We start from the raw sequence: 24,300 nt of genomic DNA, 5'->3' as shown, positions 1-24,300 counted from the left end.
TGGAGAAAACACAAATGAGGTCAATGCAGAGACAACTGAGTGAAAGTTGTCATGAGTTTTACCCTTTTCTATTGGAACTACCTTATAGTCTTAAAGTACACAATTAGTTTTGCTCTTTATTCACAAAGAAAAGCAATTCAGCTGCAGAAAAGAATTATGCTGAAAAACCAAGGAACAGTGATCTAAATTAGTCATTACTGGAGCCCACAGGTGTCATATCACTATAAGTTCATTTTGCATGGCATGTTTACAATATTGCATGACATATTTACAATAGTTAAAACACTCAGCTGGAGAAATCCAACTTCTTGTCTGCTGAGCAAATGGATATTGTAACCATATCCATGTAGCTCACCTGTGCTGGAGGAATCTTCTAATTTCTATTCCAGTTATGGTGCAGCACAAGAATTCTTGTATGGGGACATACCTGGAAAAATGAGCTGCCTATGTTCTAAGTTCCTAGAATGTCAATTTGACCCTTTCAGCATGAGACACGTGCAACAACTTTCATCGAGTTCAATTAGTTCTGGTGCTAAACCTGAATCGGAGGCTTCACCAGACTTTCTGGGTCTAACATTATGTGGATTGAGTTCTCCAACCCACTCACAAAAGAATAAAATATTTACATAAAATCTGAATACACTGTGCGTGAGATGCAAATTTGTGTCTTGTTTTGTGAGAGGAGTGGAGAGCCCAAACATAAATCTGTGGTAACTTCTGTACTAAAATGTTTGACGGAATGTGAACAGGTGAAACTCCTCACAATTCTATTTCCATACTAGTAAATGCTTAACCTGTTGAATTATGGCCTGCCACACAGCTGTTAAAAGCATAATAATTTACCTCTGATGCCAACCATAAACCAAAGCCTAGGCCGCAATCCTGTACCTGAAAATCCTTTACCTGAAAATAAGCCCATGAAACACAGAGACGTACTTATGTGAATATATGTGTACTGTACCATTGTACTGTAGGATCAACTATGCAGTGAATTCTGGGCTGCTTTGGGAGAAGTGTAATGAAATAAATGAGTGAGTGTGTGAGTGCCCGGTGGTTTAGCTAAGTAGGAGATATGCCCAAACAACTTTGCAAAGTTTTCACATTTTGCACTTTCCGTTGGGTGAGTAGAGATTATTTAACAGCCACAGTAGTATTTGCAGAAAATCGCTTATTGTGAGTACCTGATGTCTCACGAACTCACCCCAGCAAAACTGCATCCTGGTTGAAAGGGGGGAAGGAATGGCTAACTACACAGATTCAGAGGACTATGAGTATGAGACAGAAGCAGGAAAAATGCAGTAAAGGAGAGGAAAAACAGCAGCTCTTTAGGACTCTAGGAATCCTCCTATTGCCTATCCAAACAACTCGCTTGTTAGTCATAGCTCTGTCTTCACTCATAAGGTAAAACACTGAAAGGCAGCAGCAGCCAGGCTGGTTCATCTCACAGAAATCACTAAGTACTTACTTACTTTGTAAACTTTCTTTGTAGAAGAGCTAGAGACTTGATAAAAAAGAAAGCTTGTACACCAGTAACCTCTTTGCCTGTCTCGTGGTGGGCCTGAATGTGGCTCCATTATTTAGTCAGCATTCATAAGTCATTAAAAAACTTCTGCAAACAGAAATTCTGTACAAGTTTCCATATTATAAAAATAACACAGTACACATCACACACAACTCTTAAGAAACAGATGCAAAGCTGGTTGCTTATTTAGAATAAAGTTATATATTTCAAATAAAATAAATACTTTCAAAAATTTCAGTCCCCATCCAGAGACAGATAAACAGCACATTTATTTATTTAAGTTACATTGAGCAAGCTAAAAAAAGCCTTACAACCAGAGAAAGCAATGTGGGGCTCAGCAGTTGAAAAGCGGCAACGATAGTTTGATAACTAACATGTTATGGTATGTTGCTTTCACAGTAGTAACGTTATTGAACAAGTAGTCCCAATTTCAGATTACACTTACACTTGCTATAAGACTCAATGTACTGTTGGTCAACAGGATCAAAATGGTTAATTTGTACACAAAGTCTACAGTTCCTCAAAAAAAGGTCTGAAATGTATAATTCACAGTAGATTTTTGGACAGTAGAGTGCAATCATGACTACCATTCAGACAGAAAAAACCCCAGGATTGTGTTCAAATAGCAAGATAAAAATGTAACAAGTACTATTACATTGAATCTCGACAGTTAAATTTCACTTATCTATATCTGTTGTAGGAACACTCTCCTCCTGGTTACAAGATTGTCCCCTTCCCAAACTGTATTTCCTCTCCACTTATAAGAAGGAACCTCTGGAATAGCTGTTACATAAAAGTACAAATGCAGTGTGACTATATAGTGAATTTTCCAGAAGGGACTAGGAGAAACCATTCATGAAATTTGAATGAGTGGTTGACAGTGGGATACAATGTGCAAAACCTTAAGGATGGCTATATATGCCCACCGAAGAGAGTTGGTTTGATACCAAAATCCTAAATATTTTACTTGAACATTTGTACATCATTTCATTGAAAAACTGAAACAATATGCATTTGATTCAGGCATTACTCCCCAGTATGATGTCAACTCAAGCACTCTTTAAGTGTAGCCATTTCATTCTCGAGTTGTTTAATTCTGCACACTACATATATGGTGCATTCTCTTCTCTTTACCTTGTTAGGTTAGCTTCCCCAGAACTACTCTCCTCCAACTAGGTCAAAACACCACCTACCATCAGAGCTGATGCATGCCAGGTTCCCTTATGAGAAAGGCACAGCTCTCACAAAAGGATTTAAAAACAGATCGCTTTGAAGAGTGAAACCTGGGCGCCTTCAGCCATGACTCAGAACACACAAAGAGCTACTGTCAAGGGTCCTGTTTCACTTTCCCACTCAGCAGTACTTTCATCAAACTACTTATCTGAGTTATTTATTCTTCTCCTCTTTGTTTGGCTTCACTGGCAAAAGAAAAAAAAGTATCCAAGACTTGCAGGAGGAGAAAATGCTTTAGATGCAGAAAAGAAATCCCAAAAGGAGGAACAGATTGTTACAAAACATTGCTTTTAGAAAAATCCAGCTTTCAGAGGCTCAAGTGTATGTTTTCCAGCTTCTTGCTACCTGTACTATTTTTGGCCCCCCAAAAAACTGCTTTATAAGGATAGTCAATACTTGCCATCTGACTTTATTTCCAAGAATTCTGGTTTTCTTTTTTAAGTAGTCATGGGTAACCTTATAGGAGAACACATTTTGCTGCCAATATTTAGACCTTTAAGCCTTGAGAAGATATCCAGCCTGATTCACAAATCTCATCTGTTGCACCAATGAGAACAGTGAGTGATATTCAGCACTGCACCAGTGAACATGAGACAGGACTTCCCCTTCCCTTGTAGCCACCTCCCATGCCCCCTCAAGCTGCTCCACTGGGACCCCTAATCCTATGGGGCAGATTCTGGGGGCATGCAGGGGGAGGAGAGAATGGTGAAGTTTCAAGTCCTATCGCACAAGCAAGACTCACTTGCAAAAGCGGACTGACACTGTTGGATATCACCCAGTGTATTTTTTTTTGAAAAATTTTCATTAACTTCATTCTCAGCGAAGCCACCAAAATCTATTAAAAAAACAACAATTTGTAAAGATGCTGAATCCTGTAAAAAACATTGCCGCATATTTATTTTAACAAAAGGGCCGATTTATTTATTTTTTTACAAATGAATTTCAAAACAAAAAGAAAACATTTATGCTACCTACTCATGACTTTCCAAATGCCAGCAGCCCTCATGCTGTAAAGATACTAAAGATCAGAAAAAATAAACAGCTTCACTCACAGTTCACCAAGACAGCACTAAGCTACTGTGTTTAGACAAAAACAAAAAGGACTAAGGTTCTGATGTATTTTGATTTAATCCATTTTGCCTGAGATAACAAAAGTATTTCAAGCAACTTCCATCACATTGTCCTGCATTAAACAATCCTCTACTAAATTCTGAACAGAAGTTATTCAGTAAGTTTCTCAATTTTTAATTTTTTTACAGTTGCTTCAAAACCATTAAGTAGTAAATGTTTAAGAAACTAATTAGGACAGAGGCCATAACTTCATCAGAACACCACTGCTCATGGTTTTTTTTCCTGTTTTTTGTTTTTACAAAGCATTAGTGTTACCTATTTGGCTATTAGTAGTAGCAATTTTATCTACAATATTTAACAAGGTAAGTTGCAGGCAAAAATTTAGTAGTTTCAATAGAAACACCCTTTCCTGAAAATACAGCAGTATTTGATGGACTAATATTTTCTGCATCATTTATAAGGAAGCTTCCCATCTATGAACAGGAACAAAAAAGTATCTACAAACCTTGTAAACAGATCTGTATCATTTATAAACATAAATAATCCAAATTATTAACAGCCAACAGCAGAAATGAAAAATCATCATCAATTCAGTGATCCAGAGCTCCCTTGCCCTTTCCAGACCTCTCCTCAAAAAGGAACAAGAAACGAAAGCTCCGCTAAGACATTCTTAAGGGCCATTTTTAAGTACAGCTGATGATCCACAGGTCACTTAAACCAAGTTACTGTTTATCTGTCAGAGTTCATTATTACTCCCACCCCCAAAAAAGCACCCTCAAGTCTGGCAGAAAGCTTTTTTTAAAAAAATAAATCTACATTCGTACAAGTATATCTTCTTGTTGAAGTCCAAGACAAGAATACCATCTTGCCCATCTCAGTGAGTGAGAAGACCCAGTTTCAATTTGTTTCTTTACAATGCAGCTAATGTATTAACATTCGGCTTACAATCAGAGTGATGTTTCCAAACTATGTAGTGGGCTCCCTGGGGATGAAGAGGTAGCAGACTTGTTCAAGTCTGTTGTAAGATGAATTCCACTGTCAACCGCATTGTTATTTTTGTTGGGAGAGGGTGGAAGAGGAGTGGAGTTTCGTTTCGTTGGAGCATCATCTTCAGCATCAGTATCATCAATAAGGGGAATATGAGTCTCAGAATCTTCTATGCTAAACTCCGGATGCGTCATAAAATTGTGGATCGAACTTCGTGTCTCAGGTTTTTCTAATCCTTCATATAAGGAACTACGAAATGCATTCACCACTCGGATCTGCAAGGATGAAAAGTGTAAATGTCAGTATACAGCAGATTGTTCTAAAGGGAATACGGTTTTTATGGGTTTGAATCCACAGACAGCTAGACATGAGTGAACTGAATTTGTATGTAATGCAGTGGAACTTGCAATAGACTGTGAAAATGAAAATAAAAATGGAAGAGCATTTCAGGAGAGCACTGCCAGGCTTCAGTAGGAATAAAAATGTCAAGTGCCCTGTAAAAAATGCAAAACCCTACAAAGCTGAAGTGGTGCTGCACTTATAAATTAAACATGGGCTAAGCGATAAATATATATATATATTAAGCCAATCTGAAAAATCTACTCCAATTTAAATGAGTAAAACATTAGACTTCTGAAACCATAAAGATGGCAGGAATTTTGGAAGTTACTTTTCAATCATGCTGGGAATTATGATGTCTCCTGGATTTATGGAGTGTCCAAGTATGAATAAGTCAATAGTAAGCAGTGTCAAAATTGCTGACATTCTTTCTAATATCAAGAAAGGAAAAAAAAAACCTTTACAAATGTAAATATTTGAGTATATACCACACAGAACACTTGCATAGTCATTTGTATCACAGTTTGCAGAATCAAGAAGAAATACAAATATAAATACTATAAAATACTATCTGTAAGAGGCAGTTATTTGTTCCCCCACACTCAACCATATTATATACACACACGAGCATTACAGTCACATTCAAATGACACCAGAACATATGAAACAGCTGGTCCATGATTTATGAATACAGATTTTAACCTTCGTAAACTCTATAGTGTAATTGTCTTCCAAACAACTGTAAAGGGCAGTGATAAAAGACCTCCAATATTTTTTGGAGCTCATTTTGTTTTACAGTGAAAAGGCTACAGCGAAAAGAATTTGTACATCTCAGTTTGTCAAATGAAGTTTAATACTGTGAACAGCTATGAATGTAATGCTATCTTCTAAATCGTAATCCCATTATGACATTTCATATTATAACTTTTCTGCTATGAAAATAAACCATCCGATCCTATTCCAAATAGTACCTTTGCAAAACTGAGAATCTGTGTTATAAAATGACTGGTGTTTTCACTTGTACTGCACATAACTTTGACATTTATGAAAACATCCTCATTACAAATGGAATGCCAGAACACACATTCTTTAGTCAGAATACATATAGAACCAAGGGGCAAGATTCTATTTTAAGCATAAGCAATTTTTAAAATCCATAACAACTTCTTTTTAGTAGGATTATAGATTTTTGAAGCATCACCTCCTTAGCTATAACCAAATGCTAGGTCAAAATGTGTCAGACAACTTATGCAAAAGAATGTTTACATGATCTATTCACATTATCAGTTTGTTTCAGGGAAGGGACTTGTGCAAGTTTCCTCCTCAATGTTTATATTCTAATCTTGTGATATGCCTGTTCATAGAAGAATCTCATACCCCAGTCGGCCCACCCTCTATGTTGCACTAAAATTCTGCATTTCCAACACGACAAGGTTTCCTTTGCTATCAGAAGAAAAGTGCCGTATTTTTCGCTCTATAACACGCACCCGACCATAACACGCACGTAGTTTTTAGAGGAGGAAAATCCGTAGGCATGCCACCCGTAGGCATTTCCTCCATAACACGCACAGACATTTCCCCTTACTTTCTAGGAGGAAAAAAGTGAGTGTTATGGTGCAAAAAATACGGCAAGTCCAAGAAAAAAAAATCTTGAACTAATGCATCAAAACTACTAGGCAGAAGTCAACTGCAGACCATTTTAAAAGATCTATATTGGAAAGAGGTGTTACCTTTCAATACATGAACAGCAGCAAGCATGTTGTGTACATGTGAGTTTGCATGCATTTTTATTCCTGGACTTCTGTATCAGTATTCATATAGGGCTAAGCAGCATGTGGAGGCCAAAAGACCACCAAATTGATTTAGACTGGTCTACTGGGAAAGACAAGGCACCCCATTCACAGAAAGGACATCGTCACCAAACTATCAATAGGAAGCAACAGAAATAATTGCTCACCCCTACACTTTCAGTATTATGGACACTATTGGAAATACCATTTGTACTTATTTTTGAAATATCTGATGTCAGTCAAATATTTCATGTACTTTCTCTAAGTTTGACGTTTGAAACATACTGAAATTCAAGCACATAAAACTCTTGGACCGGGATCCAAAAACATACAAATCTCACAACATCAAGACAATAGCTGCAGACAAAGAAAACTTCCTCTTACTACAAGAGTTTGCAAACAAGCCTGTGGGGCCTTTCCATTTCTATGGGTATCATCCCTCTTTCATGCCACTCAAATACTTCATGAGAAGCAGTATTTCTAAGAAAGATTTCTCAGGTCAATGTCAATGTAATGAGGCACCTTTGTTATTTTGAAAACAAAAAACCCACCAGGCACTTTCATTATTTTTTTTGGGGGGGGGGAGAACACCCACTTTTCCATTTCCAAGTATTTTTCAAAGTTGGCTAGAGATTGTGCTTACACATGCTTGAGGTATTTTGACTCAAGTATTTAAAGTTCTAAGTTACGTCCTTTCCATCTTAAAGTATTACTAATTTTAGAGGGCAGTTAGCACATACAATGGCAATATTGTGGGTGAAAAAGGCACAAGAAGAAGAAAGCTGAAGAAGTAACCAAACTGAGGTTTACAAATAGTTGCCAAGATAACCTAGGGGGCAAAATGCATCAAATTACCTGATATAAGTAACAGACTTGAAACAACTAATTTGAATTAATGAAAATATTTAGTTTCAAGTCTCAGTAAGTAACTGAACTCCTACAACTTTGAAGGAAATCCCATGTAAAAGAAAGAATGCAGCAGCTAGACTGGTGGCTGAGAGCGGCGGCTGAGACCATATAATACCGGTCCTGAGAGACCTACATTGGCTCCCAGTGCATTTCCAAGCACAATTCAAAGTGTTGGTGCTGACCTTTAAAGCCCTAAACGGCCTCAGCCCAGTATACCTGAAGGAGCGTCTCCACCCCCATCGTTCAACCTGGACACTGAGGTCCAGCTTTCTGGTGGTTCCCTCACTGAGAGAAGTAACGTTACAAGGAACCAGGCAGAGGGCCTTCTCGGTAGTGGCACCCGCCCTGTGGAACGCCCTCCCATCAGGTGTCAAGGAAATAAAAAACTATCTGACTTTTAGAAGATATCTGAAGGCAACCCTATATCAGGAAATTTTTCATGTCTAATGTTTTACCATTTTTTTGTGCTGTAAGACGCCCAGAGTGGCTTGGGGAAACCTAGCCAGATAGGCGGTGTATAAATAATATTAATAATTATTATTAAATTACTTAATTTACTCTTACAAAATGATGAACCCTCAATATTTTATGCATGTTATGCCCAACATGGATTTTTAAAGTTGTACTTGCAAATCAAAGTTGTTACTTTCAATATAACTAAGCTAGCTATACTAAAGTTGTAATTGAAGTTTTGTACTTCCCTTTAGCAAGGATATGAAAGCCAGTTTCTTACATTTGCCAGCTCTAAACATTTAAATGAACTGTATTGTATATCTTCCTGCAAACAGTCATTCTTGAAGGCATATACTCAAATATTTATAACGGTTTCCTGAATATTTTTTAAACTCCCCTCTGCAAGAATCAAGGCACAATATGTGCAGGCTCACAGCTTTCATTGTAAATCAATAGTTGCAACTGTTCCACCTGTGTTGTAGCCCTCTACGAAAAAAAAAAGGGTTTCGAGGACTCCATTTTGTGAGAAAAAGTATGAAAAGTCTTAACGATGAATTTAAGGACTGAAGAAGAGAATGAAACGTTAGGTGTGTGAATTAGGAAATGTTAATTTCATGCACTTAGGAACACGCACTCACACCCCACAGTAGTAGAAGCAGTAGTAGTAGTAGAAGTAGTAGAGGAAAACACTACATGTGTAGGGGTAGAAATATTTGTTACATCATGATGCTGGCTGGCGATGGAAGGTTGCCGCCTTAGAGCCCCCTGAATAGAAGTTCCACTCTGGAAAGCATTCACTACATCCATCTGCAAGGAATCAGAGATTGTGACAGCTTGCTCAGCAAGAGAGAGAGAGAACAAGAGAAAGGAGCATCCCATCTATAAAACATATAAAAAAGTAAAGAAAAAAAAGGCACTTTTATAGAGCAGGTAAAGAAGCAAGAGGCGCATTTAGAGATGAAGTAAAGAAGGAATTTGAGGGATTAAAGAGCCAACCACTTGACCACATAGCAAAGAGTTCAGTCACACCGTTTATAGCTACCCCCCCAACCAATGGCAAGAACAATGGGAAGATTTATAGCCCCCTCATCCCTAACCATCTCCTACCTGTTCCAAGACCATACCTGAGTTTGTATCCTGTTTAGGCCCCTAAACCACAATATCTGACCACGCCGCAATTCTCTTTCAGCATGATCAATCTCCTCTACATCTTCTGCCAACTCTTCTTCTGGAATCTCTTCCTTCTGGGTTCCATGACCAGCTTCTTTAAGGAATTTCAAGTGGCTGGTTGGAATTGTTGATATCAACTACAATCATGAGAAAGAAGTTAACAGGCTTGTCAAAGCTAATTATAACACAAGCTGTGCTGAGGAATTCTGGGAATTCCAGATAAACAACTGAGATTTCCCACCCACCGACCACAACATTTACTTGAAACCTTCTTTTCTAACAAAGCAGAACAGACAGTGGCTAACTGGGGTGCAGGGAGATAAAGGAGGCTATGGCAAACAGTAGGTAGAAAGCACAGCAGCAATAGAGGCAACCAAGGCTGCTTAGTAACTGACAACTCACAGCAGCAGGAAAAGAGATTGCTGGTTGCATTTAACTGTGCCACTCAGTTGACAACATGGCTTACATCAGGTGAATGGAGACAGAAGCAATTTTTAGTGATTTCCCCCACTTGCACCCCAGTGTGTCCTTCCTAAATATGCTCCAGAGGGTTACCCCAGCCCTTTGCAGCAGGTTTAGGGAGTCAGGGGGGCTGCAGGGAGGAAGACAGAATTGCCAAAAACTTGCTCCATGGAGAGAAGTCTTACCATCAGGTGAGTGACACTGCTAGCAAATTCTTCCTTTCCCTAAGTTCCCTACAAAACTTCAAAGTGGGAGTAATGGAGCAAGTTGCTTACAGGTGGGAAAACCACACTTGCTATAGGAGGAGTATAGGATGCACACACACACATTTTTCCAAACAGAAGCACTGATAATTCCAGCAAGTGAACTGCACAAAAAGCTGTTGCTTCTTACCTGGCCCCAGAGAAGTGTGCCCATTCCTAGAAAAATTGACCAGAGCCATTGTTCTACTGTAAGCTCCGAACAACTGAAAGGTTTTCCTCCAAACTGCACAATGACGATCTGTTAAGAAAAATCACAAATATCACAATTTATTTTTAAAAGTCGGTGATGGCTATGCTGCACCAAATATTTGACCCGTCTATTCCGAAAATAAAACTCTGAGCTATTTTTTCTGTTGGATTTTTAGAGCCCCCCAGAAGCTTGCTAGTGCCAATGCATCTGGCCTACTGTTTGTCGCCACCACTGGCATCTTTTGGTAGACAGCTAGGTCATGATTTGTGAAGCCCCTGGGAAACTGTGATGGGGTGATATTTTTATCTCTGCTTCCTGGAATATTATTGTTTAATTATAGTTTTATATTGGTACTTTAATATTTTATATTATTATGTTGGATTGTATGTACATTGCTCTAGGTTTCCTTTGGGAAGATGGGTGGAGGAAAAATGCAATGAAGTAAATAAAGAAATCAATAAAAACTATGCATGTGCATTATTTGCATTTTAAGGGGCAGCTACCAGGGCAGTTCTGGGAGGAGTCATTCATTTTTTTGGCACCATACAAACATATTTAACACTCCAGTGCAGGTATCCAAAACACTAATTACTAATTCTGCCACATTCTTGCATGGATACACTTAGCTTTAGTTGACAGCAGACAGGATCAGATCAAAAGTTCAGTCTTATCTAACAGGCAAATATAATGCCCAGTTAATTGTGAAATTAGAAGCTGGATTTAAGTCACATATGAAAAGATCAGATTTCCAAACAAAATTATGAATTCACCAGAACAATGGGCAGAGATAAGGACCTTAACTGTCACCTGTATTTTATCTCCAAATTTAAAGCATTTCTAAAGATGTCAGCCGAATTACATACTATATTAGACCTGCTAAGGATGTTGTATCCTAACATATACATATAGAGAGAGAGGGGGAAAAAGCTTTGGCAACAAAAAGTAAAAAATTGTTTATCAAGTAAGTTCAGTAACCAACCCACCTGTACAATAAATGTGCCCAGAACTATGGTACAGAATATAGCGTTATTGAAAATTCCTTCAAATACATTCCTTTCACCGTGGATTTTTCGAGCATTTATTTCATTAAAAAGCTGCATCATAACAAATGTATTAAACACAATAGTATAGTGCTCTGAAGGAGGTGCGTGAAGAGGTGCATTCCGTCCACTATCAATGTCAAATATTTTTTCACCTGTGAAGGGGAGATTAACACTCTCAGTATCTCGTGCTGATTTAGATTTTCATGTAAGGCATTACCATGTAAACATCAAATACTGAAGAGTTCATTTGAAAACTAAAATAGCTATTTGAGAAGCAGTCACAAAGCAAGCACTTAGCTTCTAAAAAGTTAAAGCTTAGGAATCTAGAATTCTTACCAGCAAACAGGAGTGTAAAGACAACCACAAGCTGATAGCAAGCATGGCCCAGAATATTCTTCATCATCGTTCGCGAGATGAGAGGTTTATTTCTACCGTAAGGCTTCCTCAGCAAGAGAGCTTCTGTGGGTGGTTCCGTTGCCAAGGCAAGCGAAGCCAGTGTGTCCATTATGAGATTTACCCATAACATCTGAACAGCTTTAAGTGGAGAATCCTACAAAAATGATACATTTCCTAATACATAAACACAAATATCCTAGAAACCAACAAGCCATGCAGCAGTTAAATATTTTCTCCATTGAGGTTTGGGACTGTGGTTTTAAAAATACATCTAGTAAATTCACTCTAAAAAAGCTAGTATCAATGCATAATACCTACTTGTGTAATACATGCTCCTGTGAAAGCAACAATTACTGCAACTACATTGACAGTAAGCTGGAACTGAAGGAATTTGGAGATACTGTCATACACATTTCGGCCCCACATAACTGCTTTAACAATGCTTGTGAAGTTGTCATCTGTGAGAATAATATCGGAAGCTTCTTTAGCGACATCAGTTCCAGCGATACCCTGAAAGAGAAATCCCCAAAAAGTCACAACATGATGAACAGCATTCCAGCTATACACATTGCAGTTAAAAAGTGCACACACAAGTCTTGAAAACACTGGTCCAAAAATTACCATCTTACAGTGGTCTCATCCTTTGCTTTTAACATATATTTCAGTACAAAAGCTATTATTATGATGCACTATCTTGATAGCAAGTTTAAGTAATATCAAATGGTAAGAAGAATAACTATTGTGTCATATCCAATTGTTTAGGCTAGACACTGTCAGCATTTGTATATAAAAATCAATTGCAACAATTATTAGTTTGGGTTTCTATCTGGAGATAGACAGTTGTTGGCACTAATATTAACTGACTTAATAAAACATGCAATCCAATCCTTTGCACATGTTGAAAAAAGTCTTGATTTCAATGAGTCTTAGTCTAACGTACTCACTACATAATTGCAATGCATAGACTCTACAAATCTTGAAAGTGAATTTCATCTGCTCCCATTAGGGATGATTACTGATGAAGCATGGCACATAAGCTGGTTAAAGCTATTCCAGTACAATAAACCCACAATGTAAGTATCTGAAATGGCACATTTTGGCTTCATTTGCCCTTTATCAACATTTTGCACATTTTTTGCTTAGATGAAAATAGCCTGATGTTCTAAAGCCTCTTTTGTTAACCTCGAAAGCCACTAGGTGGCACAGTAGCACAGCTCCTGAATGTTCCATTCCACATTAAGCAAATTCCACAAGTTCTAGCTGAGGAAAGCAATAGGTTTTGGAATCTAGGCATGGTCCCTTACGTATCATTCCAACAAGGAAAGTAGTCAGCTACTTGTGTCAAATGGTTATGATCCACAAAATCTGAAAAGCTGCTAGTGTTAAAAACTGTTGGTAGTATAAAGCATGTTACATAACAGCAACACAGCTATCCCCCCCCCTTTTATTCAACTAAAAAAGGAAGTGTGACCTTAAAATGCTACTACATATGTGAGTGGTATGGAGGAAATCTAAAGCTTCACCTCCCACAAGAGCAACAAGACCAATTCATGTCTACTTCTTGGAATGATCAATGAACCAGACTCAAAAGAAAAAAAACCACACACATAGAAGCATTCATGGTTCAGCGTCATGTAAGTGACACCAAATTCTAAAGAGATAAGCTAGTCTACACTCATCTTAGTTGCAGTGGCACAATTCCACTATGACAAGGAAAAGGAACAGAAGAAACCTGATCTCAGCAATAAATGCTCAAATGTAGTATCAGCTTAGCATGAACCACATTAACTTCTCATGACCCAGCACGCTTCAGATTAAAATGGCCAAAAGTGAGTTTCATACAATCTGACCTCAAGCAGCAACAGCAAAATTTCTCTCTAAGGTTTTCTTCACATTCCGTTTTCCACTTCTTCCCCAACAATCCGTTCAGAACAGGCCCCCCCCCCCCAATGCTCAATGATGGCTTTATATGCCTTTACACAAACTAAGAATCCCAGCTATTTTAGCTGTTATTATCAAAACATAGGTTTATTGTGCCATCTCCACATTAATAACTTCAGGTTCCTACTTTTGATTTTAGATTCAGAGACACAAGTTACTCCACATCCCATCCTTCACCAAGAAAGCTGCAACATAATATACTGAAAAATCAAGTTGTGCTTCTATCCCAATTGACAGAGTGAACAGATGGGAACCCAACTGCAGTCCTGTTTCACTTTCCATACATGTGTAATCCTGTATACGGACATTGTAAGTTTGTGTAGTTTCCCTCTTCAAGGTTAGTTCAGAATAGGGTTAACAGAAAGCCGAGGAAGCTGCAATCAGTTTTGGTCTTGCCACTGCTGAGTGTAAGATAGATGTATTCAACCTTTGGTATAAATCCAAATGTTCGTCACAATGAAAACTGGCAGTACAGCTCAGCAAGGAGCACTTATCAAAATCAGTAGACAGCAGTTTAAACTTACCATGGCAAAGCCAACATCTGCTTTTTTCAATGCTGGACCATCGTTGGTACCATCACCAGTAACCGCTACAACTTGCCTCTGTTCTGAAACTGTGCTGTCTATTATACCTAAAATGGAAGTACAGATATATGAATTGCCATCAAAACACAAATCATGAGCTGATGTTTGGCCTTGACCTAATATTAACCGTATTAACAAGAGATATGGCCTCTTGATCCTAAAGACCTTTATCCAGTCAGTGAATAGATGTCCTTGAATAAATGGTTGGACAAGTCTTTTCTAAAATACTTTGGTTAACACCCAATCAGAAAGCAATCAGTTATAGAGAACCCTTCTATCTGAGAATGCTTATTTACCTTTTACCAGTGTGTGTTTGTCAGTGGGGGACGACCTTGCAAGCACACGAAGCTTGGGCCAAAGTTTGTCTATTCTCTCTTGTTCTATCTGCAAAGATAATTTAGATTAGCTTTATAACTAAGCAAACTTTCAAAAACCAAAATTCAAGGAAATAATATTAACCAAACTTACCTCTCCTTTTTCATTACGTATTCGTCGGTTGAATTCTTTGCCTTCTAGGCATAAGAAATCTTCACCAGGATGCAAAATGCCACATTTTAAAGCAATAGCACGAGCAGTGTTGATATTATCACCAGTAACCATCCGCACAGTTATACCAGCACGCTGGCATTTTTTTATTGCATCTGGTACCTAATTTTTATTTTGAATAAAGAATAGTTTATGAAGAAGCTTTGCTACATGGACATGCTTGAAACATTATTTATCCACAACTCCCTGCCCTCCAATCTCCTGCTTACTTAATCTCAAATTGTCCTTCAGTTGAAATAATATGGCTTAACACAGTTCTATAGATAATTTTCTATCATCATGTTATTAGGCATATATTCCAAATCATGTATACAGTGGTACCCTGCAAGACGAATGCCTCGCAAGACGAAAAACTCACTAGACGAAAGGGTTTTGCGGTTTTTGAGCTGCTTTGCAAGACAAATTTCCCTATGGGCTTGCTTCGCAAGACGAAAACGTCTTGCAAGTTTGTTTCCTTTTTCTTAACACCGTTAATACAGTTGCGACTTGACTTCGAGGAGCAACTCATAGAACGCGGTGTGGTAGCCTTTTTTGAGGTTTTTGGTGGTTTTTGAAGCTTTTCCAAAACTTTTCCGACACCGTGCTTCGCAAGACGAAAAACTCGCTAGACAAAAAAACTCGCGGAACGAATTAATTTCGTCTTGCGAGGCACCACTGTATTTGGGTGTTAATGGCAACAAGTGGGCACCTGTAAAACTTAAGCTCCTATAGCTTACAGTTAACTTATTAAATGCACTTACTACTAAAAACATTTGGGTGACCCATCTTTGAAAGGTTTTAAGGCTGAGAGAGAGACTGGGACTGAAGTCTCCTGTTTAACTAATGTATAAAATGTTTCTTACCATTTTGAGACAAAGCCTAATTCTCAGATATTTGACACAAGTTTTGTTATCAAACCCTGTAACACAGCAGACTACTTATGAGGGTTCACTTGCTATCTAAGAAAACTACAACTTAAGTTTGATCAGCAGGGCAGGAAAAAACATTCTGCAAATGTCTAGTAACTTTTAGATTAAATGCACATGCTGTTTATACTGAATATTTCTCTCATTTGGGGTATTTAATTAGTTGTTTTTTTTTTAAAGTAGCTGATTTCCACCACCACCACCTATTGCATTGGAGCATGGATAAAGACATGTTCTTAAAGAGACAGAGGGATCTACCTCACCTCACACAAATTCAGGATGTGATATGTTTCCCTAAAAATGACACCGTCTGCAGCAGTTACTTTACACTCACAAAAGGGACTTGAAGACCGAACTCAAGCCAATCAAAATGAAGATGTGAATTTATCTTTATTTGGTTATGTTTATGTTGGTTATGTTAAGTCTCGGGAATTATTTTAATGCCTTGACATGCTTACACCTGTTTTTGAAGTAAAGTACAGCATTGTTTCCAAACACTGGCAGAACATTAAGTTATTACTTTAGCAAATAATGTTCTAAAACACACTTTGATGAAGAGTTTCCGCCTACCTCTGGCCTCACAGGGTCTTCAATGCCTACAATAGCAATACATGTAAGCCCAGTGACAATGTCATTTTCATTGTCCCATTCTGGCTCAGGTTCTCCAGCTGGGAAGTCTCTGAATGCCAGACATATGGTTCTGAGTCCCTCTGAGGCCATAGGCTCAATCACAGTTTTTACAATATCATCACGGTCCCTTGGCCTGAACACTTTGGATTCACCATTTGCGCTCAGTATCTTGAAGCACCTGAAAACAAAACAGAAACAATTTTCAAGATTCAGAACACTCAATAAAAAAGGTCATCTGCATCGCAGGTACTTTCTGGGGCTAACATTAAATATTCCTAAATCTTGCAGCAGCTAGATACACATGCATCCCAGCACAGATTTCATGAAGAACTTGGTTGCCTTGTCATCCCACCTCCCAATATGAGAACATTTTTATGCCAATGCTTGGTGGTGGCGATAGGGAAGGTAAAGGCTAGCGAAGGCACAAAAGTGGGGGAGGGGGAGGGATTCACAGTACGGCATTCCTACCATGTTCTAGGAGTTTTTCCCAGGAGTTTATCCTGCTCCCCTTTGCCAGCATCTCACAGCCCAGCAGTAACAAAGGTAAGTCAAATGCACCCAAAATGGGAAAGGTTTTCACTCGGATGTTAAAAACATTAGGACAAGGCTCAGAAGAGTAGCAAGATCCGTTCCAGTAAGAGGTGCTGTAGTCCTGGCATTGTCATATTTTATATATAGGGTAAGTGCTTAGCAGATCATAAAATGCATATTCATATATTCACAAGAATGTCAAGGCTACAAGCCAACTCTACAAGTCTTCACAAAAGAGGGAACTGTTCAGGAGCTGAATTGTCATGTTTTCCTACAGACCCCCCCTTATCTTCCGCAATCAGTTCAGTGGACCTGTAAGATAAAGTACACAATAGCCTGAACTGCAAAAGCAAAATGACTGTTTCTAGCTCCCTTTTCACCCAGTCCATGTGAACAAGACTGCCCTCACTGACCACCAAACTTTGCAATTAAAAAGTAAGAAAAGAATACATTTCATTCAATAGGCAGATAATGAAAATTATCATCTTAAAGGGAAGACGAGCAGGAAATACTTCACTGTTTCTATGATTAAGCGACAAGATTATATATCTAACCTCTAGCAAAAAGTAGTCATTGCATCACATGACTAATGAAAGTAAAATGCAACTTTGTATTCACCGAAGACTTGGAAAGTAACTAGCTTAAGTTTGGGTCAATGAAGCATTCAGCTGTGTTGCAAGCCCTATAACAACATCTTATAGGAAAGGTTTCTAAATTAGCTAGTTCTAAGAACTCCTGACTTGGACAATGAAGAAATACAGTGCTTAAAAGCCAAGAAACAGAAGGTAGCATTTCAGGAATTTCATCACACCGTTACATAATAAGAGACCACAAAAAGTTAACTTGCTTTTTAAGTACTATCTCCGAGGCGCCCTTGCTGAATATCCGGAAACTGCCATCAGAATTCTTTAACACAGTACTCATGGACTTTCTAACAGAGTTGAAGGTGTAGACTTTGTAAAGTGCCTCTTCTGGTATTTCGTTTCTAACATCCTGGTAGTCTCGTTTCAAATCCAGAAGCAGTCCCAGCAAGGCACATTCAGTTTTATTACCAACATGACGGGGCAAGCCACCTTCCTTTTCAGGAGGCTGAAAGACAGAATAAACCCTTGAGAAGGAATTTGCTTCTGGTTCAAGGAAATAAGGAATAGGCAGCAGCTTAGAATTCAGCCTCTCAGAAATCATACACTGAAGGTTTGCAAGTTATATGCTGAAACTGGATGCAAATTTTAGCTTACACACATCTTTAAAGAATATGCCACTGCTTAGGGGGCAGTTTAATGTTCATAAAGTGCAACCAATAGAAAAATTTATATTACGAATTTGTCTTCTCAAGTCAGAGTACAAGCACTAAAAGTCAGAGACAATTTCAGGAGTCATATTAGTTCTTAGAAAGCTGTTAAATTAGACTCAATGAGTAACTGAGGGTCAGTTCTTACAGACTGGCAGGATAATGGTGCAATGAGAAAGGTCAGGTGCACATTTCAATACCAGGCAAGACACAGAGACACATTTGTAGTTTGGTGTTCAGCATGGAATGGCCCTTTTACCAAGGCCAAACAAAAATAAAGGATAGTGTCATTTGTAAACATGTCCTTAAATCAGTACAACTGCTAGTTTGCAGGTATGTGGGCCTGCATAATACAACACATAAAGCCAAACTCAATTCACTAACCATGCTCTGTAAGCTGCTCAATAAACTTGTTTTTGCTGCCTACCTGAGACTGCAAAAACAGGGGGTGTTGAGCACTGTCAGGCCACACAGAGAATGGTTGGTGTTTGGCTTGGTGAGTCTGCTAAGGCAATTCTTGCATATTTCACTGCTCTTCCCAATCAGAGCAACAGATAAAATACTGAAAGGACAAGAAAGCTAAAATGACAAGTGAAACTTTGTGACTCCAGAACAGTTTCAGTAGATCATATACATTAGTTCTTGAGAAATTTGAACTAATTAAGCCATGAATTAAGTAAGCCGAGGCATAAAATTATCAGTTTCAGAATTAATTGATGCTATTTTATCCAGAAAATAGACAAACTTTTAAATTATTACTATTTATTATACTTTTATTGTTGTTGCTATATCCCAGGAAATACATGTCAACTCAAAATGCATTAGAGCTGAGAAGAGCAACTTGGCATTTCAAAAACCAAATGTCAAAAAATTATATAGCCAAGGAAGCTCAAATATATTAACATTCATTTCAATTACCATATTTTTACGTGTATAGGACGCCCCCATGTATAAGGCGCCTCCTATTTTTGGGGACTCCAAATTAAGAAAACACCCATCAGCACTACCCGTATATAAGACGAGGCCCAATTTTAAACCTAATTTTTTGGTTAAAAAAACCTAGTCTTATACATGGAAAAATACGGTATATTCCCAATAGTTATTTAGAAGGATCAAAGCTTTCCCATCAGCTTAGTAATCTTTCAGTAATGTACATATATGACTTTAGTAAACATGTTTATTATAGAACTCTGAAGAATTTAAATGAGAACAATCTTTCCAAAGTTATGAGACCTATTGTTTCAATGGGAGATGTTAAAACACATGCTTTAACTCTACCACTGAATCAGTAATTTCCAATACACACTTACCAAGATTTTGGAAGTATAAGCAGAGTTTACAGAGATTCCTGTTACAAGGTATGACAAGGTTTTCTCAGGAATAGCTTGTGCCTCAGGAATTTTTTTATAATGTTTTTCACTGATGTAAGCTTGGACTACCGTCATTCTGTTCATTGTCAATGTTCCTGTTTTATCCGAGCAAATGGCTGTTGCATTTCCCATTGTTTCACAAGCATCCAGATGTCTGACCAAGTTATTATCTTTCATCATTTTCTATAAAAAAGAGATTAAGTCAGTCTAACAGCATTAAACACATTTTTAGAATTCACTTGTCATTGTGCATGCTGAGGTTGAGATTCCTCAATAATAAATATTCAATGGATATCTCATATTTAAGCTTTATAATTAGTACCCAGAGGGTAAAGATAAATCAATTGACAGATGCATCGACTGTAAGGGTTATTTTAACAAGCATATTCCTTGTGTTTGGAAGAGTTACATTTAATGCTGAGTGATTACTTTATGACCACAGTGTTTGTAAAGATAGGTTGATGCAGAACAAACCAACAGAACAAGCAGATAAACCATTCCAAAACATTTCATTGATCCAGTTTCTTAGGAAAAACATCTATGAATATATATCTATGCTATATAATGTACTACCATACAGAAGCATAGGTTTCTCACACATACCTTTACAGAGTAAGCCAGTGAGATAGTAACTGCAAGCGGAAGACCCTCTGGAACTGCCACAACCAGGACAGTAACACCAATGATAAAGAACTTTACAAAGTACTGAATATATATTGGTGTACATTCAGCAAGCCAAGGACGTTTCTGGACCCAGAAGGTATCAATTACAAAATATAATACAAGAATGATGACTGTGACTGCAGACATCAGCAATCCTTTTAGGAAGAGATGAGAACCAGTTAATCATTCATATTATTGACAAAACTCTAAAAATAGGTCTCAAAAACTCATTTCAAAATTTTAATACAAAGTTAAGTTTGAGAAAAGATCTACAGTTGAATGCTTGTTCATTAAGAATCTGGCATTAAGGATGAACACTAAATAAGCCATACCTGCTTTGCCAATCTGAACTGCTAGCTTAGTGAGCTTTCCTTGAAGAACCGATTTTTCTTTCTTGGGCATATTGTTTCTTTTTTTGTCATCTCCATCACCACCATCTTCACTTTTTAGGGGCTGCATTTCCATCGCTGCACCATCCTGAGCTTTTGCTAAGTTTAAGGGGGGAAATAATAGATAAACCACCACTCCTAACACTATAGAGTAAACCTCAAATTAAAGATTTAGTCATTGACATTTATTCTATATCTAGAGCAGCATGTATTTAATATTCTGAAATTAAAGGGGTGAAGAATAGATAGCAAGACTGGCTTATGTGACCAAGCGACTCCCTACTCCATGTTTGCCTGTTTTGCATGCCTCCAACAAAAATCCTATTACCCAAATTCTGCAAACTACAGAAAACTCTAGGAAAAGGAATGGTGTTTGCTTAGCTTTAGGCACATGTCAAATGCAGGGGGAAGGCATACATGCATCCTTTCCCCCAAGTTTTTCTCCAGTTCAGAGAACTCAAGGGGTGTTTAGTGGAGTTCTCTTTATTCCTGCTGAGACAAAGACAAACAGCATTCTGCACATGTCCAACACAATGACGAAGGGCACTACTCATTGCCCTTCTTACCTGAGTACTCCACAGGGTTGGGGTGCATGAGAGAGGGGTCCATGGCAAACAAAGATCTGTAGCCCCCTGGATACAGTTATTTGCATCTCAGGCCACAGAGAATGAAAGAAATTGCTTTGAGAAATAGATTTATTACAGCACAATGCCTTGTGATATTAAACATGGGTCTGTTGCTGAAATGTTCACTGACTGGACATCACAAGCAGAGACAGGGAAAGTACACTAAGGGAAAGTGACAGTGGGCTGCCATTTTCAGACACAATCCTGCATTTTATAAGAACAGTACTATACCCTCACAGAACATGGCAATAGAATACTGACTTTTCAGACTATCAACTGGCTGATTAAGAGGAGGCCTCAGAATTACATCCTTCACTCCGCCGCATCTGAGAGTGAGCCACTTGGAACCCTAGCTAGAACTCCGTATTAAGCAAAAATCCAGCTTAGCTTTAACTTTGGTGAATATTGGCACTGATCGAATTCTTAACTGCAGTTTAAGCTCTGTGTTGGGGAAAGGAGCACATGAGCCTGTGGTCCCTTTTCAATCTCTTAAACATATTTAAGAATATGGGAGGAATTCAATGTTGTGCTTTAACAAGCAGCTTGCCATAAGGAACAATTGTTCCTCCCTTCCCCTCACATGCTGTTCTAAGGGTTCTCCTGAGCCACACACCCCAGCCAATTTTTTTTGGGTACAGACAGCAGAAATGGGAGAAGGTTCCATTGTGCAAGTGGAAGTCCTTACACAGCATTTCCACTGACAGGGTGCATTTGCTGAATCCCATCAGTTCCATATATCCTAGCATAAGATTGTGAGGACAAGTTACATATATTAGATGCAAGATTAAGCTATGTATAGTTTTAAAATGTGATGCACAACTTTTGCCTAAAAGTTATGGTTAATCCGGCTTGCTCAAAAAAATCAAGTTAATGTTGTAAGTACTGTTAATTACCTTTGTTACGATTTTCAATAGCCCCATCTTGTTTTTTACCTGCCAATAAAAAAATAGTTGTTTTTAGAAATCTAAGATCAAAGCACTTTTAGATTTGGATAATGAGATCTTCTGCTCAATTATCTAGTCTTAAAGGGCATTGCTGCACCAACAGCATGAAGAGGAGACTGTTTATAATTTCTCTTATAATTGCGAAGTCTGCTAAGTGTTTATTGCTGCGCTGGACAAGGCTCTCTCACAGTAATTGAGTAGTTTTCTGGACTTCAGGGATGCATACCAATCTAAAACCATACTAAATGTATTATCAACTAAATCAGGTAGGTTCTTTTAAATGACAGGGTTGGGAAAGGGGCTGATAGCCACCAGGATCACAGCATGCAGGGAACTGTGGCTTAACCCTTCCCTCCCCAGTCATTATATCAATAAAGATCGTTCCTCACACCCCATTCACCTTAGGAAAAAAAGCTCCCATTGACATTACTGGTGGCAGGGGCAATTTTCATTTCAACTGTGGCTGTGAAAGAAAGGGTTAAATCTCCTGCAATGTTCCCCATGAAGTTCAGCTCTCCCTGTGCCTAGTATTAAATATTAAAAACTTGACGTAATTGGTAATGACACATTTAGAATAATGTCTTGCTTGATACTAAGGTGCAGATCCCAATGTGTTTCAGAAGACAGTTGGAATGTTCAGGTTTAATTTCACTTAGAATAAGCCTGCAATTCTTTAAATGTAACAGTGTTCAACTGTTCAGAGGTGCCATGCTTTGGGGTAACTTTATGCCTCTGAACATTGTGACAGGAGCTGGAAGGTGATTAGTTTCATATGTAAGCTTACAATACATATATACAGTGGTACCTCGGTTTTCGAACAGCTTAGTTCCCGAACAACTCAGAACCCGAACGCTACAAACCCAGAAGTAGGTGTTCTGGTTTTCAAACTTTGCCTCGGAAGCCGAACGTGCTCCTAAGCTTCTGTTTTCACTGTTGTGCAGCTCATTGGAGTCCCCCGCATAGTAATTAAGGATTTTTTCATCCTGTTTTACCCTTGTGGGGCAAATTTAAGTCCCCCCAATCGTAATAAAGGCATTTTTCATCCCATTTTACCCTTGTACAACAAATTTAAGCCCCCCCCCATCATAATAATGGTTTTTTATCCCGTTTTACCCTTGCGCAACTAATTTAAGTCCTCCCCCTCATTGTAATTAAAGCCTTCCGTTTCTGATTGCAGTGTTCTGAGGTGATATTTGGTGCTTTTGTTTTTGCTATTTTTTGCGTTTTTGTTTGTGTGGCTTTTTCATTTTTGTGACTGTGGCTTGTTTTTCATTTTATGATTGATTGATTGTGTTACTGCGGAAGTGTATAAAAGCCCCCCATCCAAACAATGATTATTATTAGTGCAGGTAAGAAGAATTATTTTTTTTAATTTTTATCATCTACAATACTGTCTTATTTATTTTATAGTATAGAACATAATTTTTGCTTTCATTTTATGGCTCAGTGGTCTTGTTAGATAGTCACATTCATGTTAAATTTCTGTTTTAGGGGTTGTTTTTAAAAGTCGGAACGGATTAATCCATTTTGCATTACTTTCTATGGGAAAGTGCACCTTGGTTTTGGAATGCTTTGGTTTTGGAACAGACTTCTAGAACCGATTAAGTCCGAGAACCAAGGTACCACTGTAGTTATAAGCTCAAAAGTTGAAATCTTCCTCTACCCCCAACCTCAAGGAGTTGTTATTCTATTCATGAGAAACAGGGGAAGTGGGGGATGATTATAACAAATGAGATTCTTTTATAGCTATAGTTCAAATGAAATTAGAAGAATGCTTCTGCTACTCCTTTTACTGGTTTACCCAGTACAAGCATGGAGTGCATACAGCCCTAAACCTCCTCGCATTATAGTATTTCTATTAATGCAAGTCCTGACATATCAAGATTAGTAAAGGTGAGTTTGACATTAATTCAAGCAAATGTGGAGAGATTTCTCAGTGTTGATTAGGTTCACACTAAAAAAAAAAATCTTTTTCTGAGCTAGAGCCAGGTCATCTATGAGGTGCAATACAAACCAAAGAGGTGAATATCACTTTCCAGGTGAAGCAGTATA

The 24,300-nt window shown here is 38.1% G+C and overlaps 1 protein-coding gene across 21 annotated transcripts in view; it reads right to left on the bottom strand.

Annotated features, from left to right (window-relative positions):
• Nucleotides 1–1,772: 1,772 nt before the first annotated feature.
• Nucleotides 1,773–24,300, bottom strand: part of ATP2B1 (ATPase plasma membrane Ca2+ transporting 1) — a 67,604-nt gene continuing 45,076 nt past the window's right edge. For 13 of the 21 annotated variants that reach the window (XM_083462991.1, XM_083462993.1, XM_083462989.1 and 10 more), the window contains 16 exons: nucleotides 22,198–22,236; nucleotides 20,622–20,777; nucleotides 20,230–20,444; nucleotides 19,567–19,809; nucleotides 17,813–18,054; nucleotides 16,375–16,612; nucleotides 14,822–15,001; nucleotides 14,650–14,737; nucleotides 14,294–14,400; nucleotides 12,147–12,338; nucleotides 11,769–11,982; nucleotides 11,373–11,584; nucleotides 10,330–10,437; nucleotides 9,429–9,611; nucleotides 9,025–9,111; nucleotides 1,773–5,088 (listed from right to left, as the gene is read on the bottom strand). In XM_083462991.1, the coding sequence (XP_083319117.1) occupies nucleotides 4,774–5,088; nucleotides 9,025–9,111; nucleotides 9,429–9,611; nucleotides 10,330–10,437; nucleotides 11,373–11,584; nucleotides 11,769–11,982; nucleotides 12,147–12,338; nucleotides 14,294–14,400; nucleotides 14,650–14,737; nucleotides 14,822–15,001; nucleotides 16,375–16,612; nucleotides 17,813–18,054; nucleotides 19,567–19,809; nucleotides 20,230–20,444; nucleotides 20,622–20,777; nucleotides 22,198–22,236 (2,819 nt within the window). In that variant the 3' untranslated portion in view covers nucleotides 1,773–4,773. Of the gene's footprint in view, nucleotides 5,089–8,942; nucleotides 9,112–9,428; nucleotides 9,612–10,329; nucleotides 10,438–11,372; nucleotides 11,585–11,768; nucleotides 11,983–12,146; nucleotides 12,339–14,293; nucleotides 14,401–14,649; nucleotides 14,738–14,821; nucleotides 15,002–16,374; nucleotides 16,613–17,812; nucleotides 18,055–19,566; nucleotides 19,810–20,229; nucleotides 20,445–20,621; nucleotides 20,778–22,197; nucleotides 22,237–24,300 lie in introns of all 21 variants that reach the window. The other 8 variants (XM_083462996.1, XM_083462998.1, XM_083462997.1 and 5 more) reach the window with 4 other exon arrangements.

This window comes from Podarcis liolepis (assembly GCF_965112155.1).
Source record: "Podarcis liolepis genome assembly, chromosome: 10".
Lineage (NCBI taxonomy): Eukaryota > Metazoa > Chordata > Lepidosauria > Squamata > Lacertidae > Podarcis > Podarcis liolepis.
The sequence above is the reverse complement of the archived record's forward strand: the minus strand, read 5'-3'. Positions and strand labels throughout refer to the sequence as shown.